The sequence below is a fragment of the Notolepis coatsorum genome, assembly GCF_963971535.1.
Source record: "Notolepis coatsorum genome assembly, chromosome: 11".
NCBI classification, from domain to species: domain Eukaryota; kingdom Metazoa; phylum Chordata; class Actinopteri; order Aulopiformes; family Paralepididae; genus Notolepis; species Notolepis coatsorum.
Window position 1 is genome coordinate 1524616 of NC_140175.1, and position 9958 is coordinate 1534573.

Here is a 9958-nt window from a genome sequence, read left to right on the forward strand (position 1 = left end):
TCTCTCTCTCTCTCTCTCTCTCTCTCTCTCTCTCTCTCTCTCTCTCTCTCTCTCTCTCTCTCTCTCTCTCTCTCTCTCTCTCTCTCTCTCTCTCTCTCTCTCTCTCTCTCTCTCTCTTTCTCTCTCTTGGCTGTTGACCATCTTTACCATCTCTCAACCCTCAACAGTGAAAAACACGTAATCACTGCGTACATAAACATCCTCTGTAGATAAGGAAAACATTTCCCGTGTTAGGGTTATTGTTATTGTTAGGGTTGGTGTTAGTGTTAGGGTTGCCCTACAGAGGCGGTGACACAGTTCAGTCGCAGGTTATCCATGAAGCCGTGTATCTGAGTCAGTGTCTTCGTGTCGCTCTCAGACCAGCAGCTTCCTGTACTGGCCTGCGAGGCCGGCGTGGAACGAGTCCATCTTGGCGATGGGAGTTTTCTCCGCAGAGCTGGTCTTCAGGCTGGTCTTCAGGCCGGCTTTAAGAACGGCTGTGTTGCTGCTCCTGGAGGAACCGGAGGACGAATACAGTGTCTTCCCACTCGTCCTTCTCTGCCGAGAGCCGAACACGGCGGCCAGCTGCCTCTGACACTGGGACGAGCCGAAGTAGTAGAGCAGCGGGTCCAGGCAGCAGCTCAGGCTGCCCACGCACAGACACACCAGGTAGGCAGCGTAGGTGCCGTCCGCCCCGGAGCCGGCCGCCCCCCGGCTGAACTGCAGGTAGTGCGCCAGCAGGAGGACATTCGTCGGGGCGTAACAGATCACAAACAACACCAACACCGTCAGCGCCATCACCACGGCCCGCGCCTTCCTGCGAGAGTGTCCCACCGCCCCCCGCGGGACCCGGCTCAGCGCCCAGATCACCCGCGAGTAGCACGCGGCCGTGACCAGCAGCGGCAGGAAGAACAGGGCGCCGGACAGCGCGGGGAAGTAGATCAGGTAGAAGTCCCGGAGCTCCGCCAGGTCCTGGACGTCGTGGCAGGTGGTGATGCCCAGGTCCGGCAGGTAGACGGTCTGCTCCGAGAGGACCAGGGGCACCGAGCCGCACACCGACAGCACCCACATGGCGGCGCAGGCCAGCGCGGCGTTCCGGGGCCTCCGCCAGGCCAGCGAGTCGATGGGGTACACCACGGCCAGGAGGCGGTCCGCGCTGATGCAGGCGATCAGGAGGGCGGAGCAGTACATGTTGCAGTAGAAGGCCGCCGTCACGGCTCGGCACATGGCCGGCCCGAACACCCAGTCGTTGCCGTTGAAGTGGTAGAAGATCTTGAAGGGCAGCACCAGGGCGAACAGCAGGTCGGCGCAGGCCAGGTTCATCATGTAGACCACCGCCGGCTTCTTGGGCCGGACGCGCCGCGCGAACAGGAGCAGCGCCAGGCCGTTCAGAGACAGGCTGGCGAGGCAGACCAGGGCGTAGAGCGAGGGCATGAGCACGGTGGACAGCGGGCTGGTGAGGAACAGCCGGGCCTCGTCCGAGATCACCTGGTCCACTCTGACCCCGCGGCTGAGGTTGCTCCTGACCGCGGCTGATCCGTCACTGAGGCTGGACCGCTCATCGTCCCGCAGGTCGTCCGGAAACAGTTCGCTCAGGTCCAGAGGCTCGTCGGTGACCAGCTGGTTCCTCCTGGCGAAGGTCCTGACGATGGAGCTGTCTGGGGAGAGAAGAGAGGGTTAGGGTTAGAGGTGGAGGAGAGGGGGGGTCTCTCTGGGGGAGAGGTGGGGTCTCTCTGGGGGAGAGGTGGGGGAGAGGTGGGGTCTCTCTGGGGAGAGAAGAGAGACGTGAGGTGGGGTCTCTCTGGGGGAGAGGTGGAGGAGAGGTGGAGGAGAGGTGGGGTCTCTCTGGGGGAGAGGTGGGGTCTCTCTGGGGGAGAGGTGGGGTGGGGGAGAGGTGGAGGAGAGGTGGAGGAGAGGTGGGGTCTCTCTGGGGGAGAGGTGGGGTCTCTCTGGGGGAGAGGTGGGGTCTCTCTGGGGGAGAGGGGGGGGTGCAGGGGTGTAAAAAGTACCCAGAAATTATACTTAAGTGAAAGTATGGGTACCGTCTCAAAAGAGTATCTGGCTACAAACACATATTCTTCTGATAGCAGGTGTTTAATCAAAGATCCCCGCTTTCCAGTCTGGCACAAGGACCAATCAGCATGGATATGGGCGGGTTCATTTTCCATTGATGGGGATTTGATTGGCTGTTTTTAAATAAAGTGCGGTTGCAGGATTAATAACTTTAATGTTAGTTCGGCCAGAGAAAGAAATATACTAATACAAATGGTTGGACCTGCGAGATTTGGACCTCAGTTACTTTTCTATACTCTGCATTGTATATTGTATATATGTAGGGAGAACGGGGGACGTTGTCACATTCATTATATTTCACCACCAGAGGGTCCTGTCTCCCATACTTTGGTATTTAAATGTACAGAATTGGGGTCAGAGTTCACCTACATTGTCATCTTTGGAGTGAAACAGCTGCATTTGAGGTGAGAGGACTTTTTGTGTTTTTCATGTCCATTTGTAAATATTCTGCTCCTCAGTATTTCTCTTCTAGGCTTTTACACAATTGGTTTATAATGAAACAATTATTACCCTTAAAAAGTGTGAAGGGATAGCGATAGTTTAGATTGTTGTTAGCTAGCTAACTAGTTGTTAGATGGCTGTTAGCCTTGATGCTATCAAGACATTCCAGTTGGGGTTGGTCGTCACATTTTATTTGGGGTTGGTTGTCACATGTTGTGTATGCTATTATTGTTAGGCCGATTTATTGTGTTCTTATTTTGTTATATAGGATGGCCTAAAGATGTGTTTCCTGTTTATGTTCATTAAGATGCATTAAGTTATGTATTTGTCAACTTGTCAATGCAATTCAACGTTCAAATTTAGTTCTGCCCTCTTGTCTTCTTTTTAAGATTTTCCCATTAAAACACATGGTGACAACCAACCCCAAGGTGTGTGACAACCTTCCCCATGATGGGGTTGGTTGTCACAATGTGTCAGAGTGTCTTTGATATTAACTCTTTGTTACAATACGTTGGAAAATGAGAGGGATACACATTTAAAGCCAACATCTTAAGCTTCAATTTAATGTAGGAATGACTATTGAAAGATGGGTGGCGTAGCGGAGATTGCGCTCGTCACCAATGCAAGAGACTCCGGTCTCGACTCCCCGAGTCAGCATTGCCTGTGGCTTGGGCCAGTCGTCATACTATCTCAATTGGCAGAGGTAGCGGGTGGAAAGTCGATGGGTGGGGATTGGACGTTGTGGACAGCGACTCCTACAGGTCGGTTGGGTGACGCCTGCACAGCAGAGACAGGAAGTATCGGGGGCAGCGTGAGCCTCCCATGCGTTACTCCTCGCCACTGAGAGTCCGCGCTGTCAGGTGAAAAGATGCGACAGGCTGCCTCCTCGTGTACCGGAGGGGACACGTGATGCAAGGCTTCTATCCTCACTACAGCCGACCAGTGGGAGGCATAGTCTAGCAATGTTCAAGACAGGGGAGGGGAGAATTGGAGGGGAGAATTGGCAATGCGAAAATTGGGATGGGAGAAAAATAGAAAATAAGGAGAAAAAGTGGATAAAAAAAAAGATTAAAGATGTTTTGATGATGAGCAATTGACACTAGAGTAAAAAGTGTGACAACGATCCCCGTTCTCCCCTACATTGAACACTTTTGTCTACGTACTCGACTTCTATTTTATACTTATTATACTTATCTATTTTTATCTAGCACAATCTCTGGAGCAAAACAGAAAGAAGCATTTTATATAAAAGTACTGTATTTTTGTATGACAACTAATAAAGAAACTTGAAACTTGATTTGTACTTTGTACATTTCAGAGAAATAAAACAGACTTTTTACTCCTTACATTTAAAATGCAGACCTACAAAGTATGTTTTTTTTCCTCTGAAATGTAATTGAGTGAAAGTACAAGTATACAACCATAATAATACTCGAGTAGTACAAATCCCCCAAAACAGTACTTAAGTATTGTAACGAAGTACTACAATACTACGAAGTAGTTTTTATTTTTTTGTTCCTGTCATATAAAAAAACGTTTTCAACGTGTTAATCCTAATAAACTCAGAACAAATGTTTTCAAGAATTCAGTGTGTACTCTGAAACAATGCATTATTTTGTATTTAGAATAGATATTATTACCCCCCTCCTATTTTTATGCTACCCTTATAGCCAATACACATTGAACTAAAGCCTTTAAACCAAACTGCTGCAAATATGTATCATGCGTTTATCTGTACTGTAACAGCGAGTACTGTAATCAAGTCCACTTACTGTTGTACACTGCGGCGGAGGCAGTGCGCGCGCACACTAGAAGTAACAGAACGGTTTTGAGAGACATTGTAGGCCGACAGATTGTTGTTGTCCTTATTGTTAGAGAACTATATCCATCGGGAGAGAGAGAGAGAGAGAGAGGGGAAAAATAGACTTCAAATATCGTATGATCACAAAATGTTTAGCTCCGTCTCGTTTCCCTCACAGACTCTGCGACGACACGACAGACTGTTTTCATTATAGCCACGACCCGGAACGCCCCCCCCCCCCCCCTGGATCCCCTCCCCTGGACCCCCGCCCCTCCCCCGGACCCGCTTCCAATGAAGCGTCCTGGAAATGACCGGTCAACGCGCATTCCTGTGTTCTGATGTCATAACCCATCAGATCAAACACCCTCAGATTGAATGCAGATAGGTTAGCCGTGACAAACTCCTATCCATAATAATCACAATTACGGATCTAGCTCAAGAAAATTACATCATTTAGGATATTATTAGTTGAGGATGGTAGGCAAACTAGGCAATCTGTTAATAAACTTTTCAATCAAAGCATTCGAGCGACGGGACACTTGGGCTGAGTTTGGCATGCAGCATCATCTGAGGGGTCATTGAGGGGTCATTGAGGGAATACAGGGGGTTCCCAGGAAAAACGGGGAGTAGTTTATTTTCGCCGTCTCATTCACTTGAAGTTAGTGCATATGATATTGAAAATGGGGGACCCTGATGTAAACAAGACGAAAGTCTTTCTCTGGTCTGCATCCCCTTAACAATTGTGTGTATTGAGCTGTACTGTATTGTACCCATTCTGCAATCTGTTAATAAAGTTTTCAATCAATCAATCAATCAATCAATCAATCAATCAATCAATCAATCAATCAATCAATATGAGAGTGACGTTTCTAATCAGAGGGTTAACTTTCTCCGCTGTTTTCTCCTCAATAGTAGGATATAGACAGCGATGGAACCCCAGGGGACTTTATTTCGAGTGTACAACCAGAGAGAAGCAAACAAGCTTAATAAAATCACACAGCTTATAAAATCATAACAAAGAGACAACAAGGCAAAAAGCAAGGATAACAAAATAAATTAAAACATGTACAACTTGATTGATAAAGATCAAGGTTTTAAACTCTGCAACATGCATGTAATCTTTTTTACACATCTGTAGATATTAATACTATATCTATATCTGTACATATCCCTTACCTACTCTTACTAGTTACACTGCTAGCCAGTATGACTTACTACCATAGTGTCTTTATACCTGTATCACTGTACATATTAATACTATATCTATATCTGTACATATCTCTTACCTACTCTTACTAGTTACACTGCTGGCCAGTATGACTTACTACCATAGTGTCTTTATACCTGTATCACTGTACATATTAATACTATATCTATATCTGTACATATCTCTTACCTACTCTTACTAGTTACACTGCTGGCCAGTATGACTTACTACCATAGTGTCTTTATACCTGTATCACTGTACATATTAATACTATATCTATATCTGTACATATCTCTTACCTACTCTTACTAGTTACACTGCTGGCCAGTATGACTTACTACCATGAATGAATGAATGAATGAATGAATGAATGAATGAATGAATGAAAACTTTATTTAACATATTGCAGAATGGGTACAATACAGTACGGCTCAATACACACAATTGTTAAGGGGATGCAGACCAGAGAAAGACGCTTGTCTTGTTTACATCAGGGTCCCCCATTTTCAATTCATATTGACATTTATGACATACTCAACATACATGACATTTATGGCACAGGGACATTTAGTACTGATACATTTGTGACATATGCGGTATTCAAATATACAGTACTGTTACTCATAGATCCTGACAGAGAATATATACATATTATGGGGAGGAGACTGTACATTAGGAGGGGGTGGGAGAGAAATATACATACGGTGGTGAGGAGACTGTCTATTAGGAGGGGGTGGGTGGGTTTGGACATTTACGGTGGCCAGTTTCGAATGGCAGCCTCCCGTAGGTGCTCTTTAAGAGCGGTTTTGAATGTGGGTAGGGATTCACATTCCTTTACAGCTTTGGGTAGGGCGTTCCACATTGATGTGGCATAATTGCAAAACGTGTTTAGTCCCTTGTTTGAGCCGAATCTGCGTTTAACATGATTTGTTGAGCTTCCTCTGGTGTAGTGGTTGTGGTATTCACTGACCTTTGGGAAGTATTTTGACATGTACATGGGTACCTTAGTCGTATAGTGTATCTTGTAGACCAGGCCCATTGCAAGTTGCTGTACTCTGTCGTCTACTCTAAGCCTTCCTAGGTTGTCAAAGTGGGCAGGGGTGAGGTGGGTTCTAGGAGTAAGGTCAAGTAGTAGTCTGACTAGTTTGTTTTGTGATGTTTGTAATCTTGTTTTTAGCGCCTTTGAGGTGCTTTGGTACCATGAGGTGCAAGCATAGTCGTAGTACCCTTGAATGAGTGCTCCTGTTAGAGTCTTCAGGGTATTCTTGTTTACCAGAGAGGAGATCCGGTACAAGAATCTAGTTAGTTGGTTGACTTTTTTTATTACCTTGGATGCCACAGGAAAGATTTGCCTCTAGGATGGAACCTAGGTATGTAATTTCATCTTTTCTTGTGACAATATTGTCACCCACTGTAACTGAGAAGCCGTCGGTCTTGCTGAGTTTGTTATTTGATCCGAAGATAATGGACTCTGTTTTACCCAGGTGTAATGATAGTTTGTTATCAGCAAGCCAGGTGCAGATTCTGCCGAGTTCTGAGCTGAGGGTTTTTTCAACCTGTAACTTGTTCTTGTCAGAGACCAGCAAGTCTGAGTCGTCCGCGAACAAGAACAAGTTGCAGTCACAAGCTGACGACATGTCATTTGCATAAATTAGGAACAGTAGCGGTCCTAGTATGCTTCCTTGTGGAACACCACAGCTCACTGTGAGGGGGGGGGGGGATTGAGTGCCGTTTACCTCCACCATCTGTTCCCTCCCCTCAAGGTAGGATTGCATCCAGCTCACTGATAAACTATCAAAACCAATTGCTTTTAGCTTGTCAATCAGAATGGAGTGATTAACAGTGTTGAAGGCCTTTTGTAGGTCCAGCATGACCATGCCGCAGTATTTGCCCGCGTCCACCTCTTGTTTGATGTGGTCATTCAAATAGAGAAGGCATGTGTCAGTGGAGTGGGATGTTCTGAAGCCAGATTGGAATTCGTAGATTCGATTTTTTTCCGCCAGGTACTTTTCGACCTGTTCGTAGACTATTTTTTCCATGACTTTCGAGATGGAGGTAAGGATAGAAACAGGGCCGTAGTTGCCTGGGTCTAATTTGCTGCCCTTTTTGTGCAGAGGGGTCACTCTCGCAATTTTGAAGTCCTTGGGGACGTGTCCCTTTTTTATCGAGAGGTTTATTATGTGTGTGATGACTGGGGTGATGGCGGCTGCTGAGTCTCTGAGGAATTTGGAGGGGATGTTGTCATGGCCAGTGGCCTTGTTAGGTTGGAGGGCGCTCAGTTTTTTGAGTACCTCATCTGTTGTTACCATTTCCAGTTTGAAGTCGTCTTTGTGGACCCCTAGGTTTTTGTAGTATGCTACTATGTGTTCTACCCCATACTGCCCTGAGTGGGAGGGTAGTTTGTTTACCAGTGTTGTGGCTATGTTTGTGAAGAAAGTGTTTAAGTAATTGGCTACATCCAGCTTGTCTGTGATGAGCGTGTTGTCCGTCTTTATGTTTATGTTTGAGAACCTGGTTTTACGTTTTTTACTGCAGCCTAGTTGATTATTGAGTCATTTCCAAAGTTCACATGGTTTGTTTTTGTTTTCCTTTGTTTTGTCATTGATGAAATTATTTTTTGCGGTTTTGATCATGGTGTGTAGGGCTGGAGTGTAGGGGTGGAGAGTAGGTTGTTCAGGTAGGAAGGGGCCAACCCGTGCAAGGATTTGTAGGTGAGGAGGAGGATCTTGTAGGGGATTCGGTAGTTGATGGGGAGCCAGTGGAGTTTTTGCAGGGTGGGGGTGATGTGCTGCCAGGGTTTGGTGCGTGTTGAGGACCCTCGCAGCAGAGTTTTGGACGTACTGTAAGCGATCCAGAACCTTTTTGGAAGCACCAAGAAGGATTCCGTTACAGTAGTCAAGGCGGGAAGTGACGAAGGCATGAACTGAGGTGTCGGAGAGTGAGGGGCGGAGGCAGAGATGGTTCTGAGATGGAAGAAGGCGGACCTGGTGACAGACTTGATGTGAGGGTGAAATGAGAGAGTTGAGTCCAGTATTATGCCCAGGTTCCTTACCTCCGTGGAGGGGCAGATGGAGTAGCCATCCACAGAGAGAACAAGGCAGTATCTAAAGTCATCTACTAGTAAACTAAGTCTTACCTCTATGTAAAGTCATCTACTAGTAAACCAGCAGTCTTACCTCTATGTAAAGTCATCTACTATTAAACTAAGTCTTACCTCTATCTAAAGTAATCTACTAGTAAACTAAGTCTTACCTCTATGTAAAGTCATCTTCTATTAAACCAGCAGTCTTACCTCTATGTAAAGTCATCTTCTATTAAACTAAGTCTTACCTCTATGTAAAGTCATCTTCTATTAAACTAACAGTCTTACCTCTATGTAAAGTCATCTTCTATTAAACTAACAGTCTTACCTCTATGTAAAGTCATCTACTATTAAACTAACAGTCTTACCTCTATGTAAAGTCATCTTCTATTAAACTAAGTCTTACCTCTATGTAAAGTCATCTTCTATTAAACTAACAGTCTTACCTCTATGTAAAGTCATCTTCTATTAAACTAAGTCTTACCTCTATGTAAAGTCATCTTCTATTAAACTAACAGTCTTACCTCTATGTAAAGTCATCTTCTATTAAACTAACAGTCTTACCTCTATGTAAAGTCATCTACTATTAAACTAACAGTCTTACCTCTATGTAAAGTCATCTACTATTAAACTAACAGTCTTACCTCTATGTAAAGTCATCTTCTATTAAACTAACAGTCTTACCTCTATGTAAAGTCATCTACTAGTAAACTAACAGTCTTACCTCTATCTAAAGTCATCTACTATTAAACTAACAGTCTTACCTCTATCTAAAGTCATCTACTATTAAACCAGCAGTCTTACCTCTATCTAAAGTCATCTACTATTAAACTAACAGTCTTACCTCTATCTAAAGTCATCTTCTATTAAACTAACAGTCTTACCTCTATGTAAAGTCATCTACTAGTAAACTAACAGTCTTACCTCTATGTAAAGTAATCTACTAGTAAACCAGCAGTCTTACCTCTATGTAAAGTCATCTTCTATTAAACTAACAGTCTTACCTCTATGTAAAGTCATCTTCTATTAAACTAACAGTCTTACCTCTATGTAAAGTCATCTTCTATTAAACTAAGTCTTACCTCTATGTAAAGCCATCTACTATTAAACTAACAGTCTTACCTCTATGTAAAGTCATCTTCTATTAAACTAAGTCTTACCTCTATGTAAAGCCATCTACTATTAAACTAACAGTCTTACTTCTATGTAAAGTAATCTACTAGTAAACCAGCAGTCTTACCTCCAGGGAACAAACATAACTTTTTGACTTACCAGCCATTTGGCTGGTACATTTTAAAAACTACCAGCCGGGCAGATTTTTTACCAGCCAAAAATTATAAATAGCTTTTTAGTATATCGCCATGTGTTATTATTA

General features: G+C 44.7%; 1 protein-coding gene across 1 annotated transcript; it reads right to left on the reverse strand.

The window, feature by feature from the left end:
* On the reverse strand, positions 1 to 4484 carry LOC311237325 (proteinase-activated receptor 1-like). Its single transcript, XM_084325143.1, has 2 exons — positions 4266 to 4484; positions 1 to 1637 (listed from the first exon to the last, which is right to left on the reverse strand). The coding sequence occupies exons 1-2, from the start codon at positions 4330 to 4332 to the stop codon at positions 355 to 357; spliced, it is 1350 nt and encodes a 449-aa protein (XP_084181269.1). The 5' UTR covers positions 4333 to 4484; the 3' UTR covers positions 1 to 354.
* Positions 4485 to 9958: the final 5474 nt, after the last annotated feature.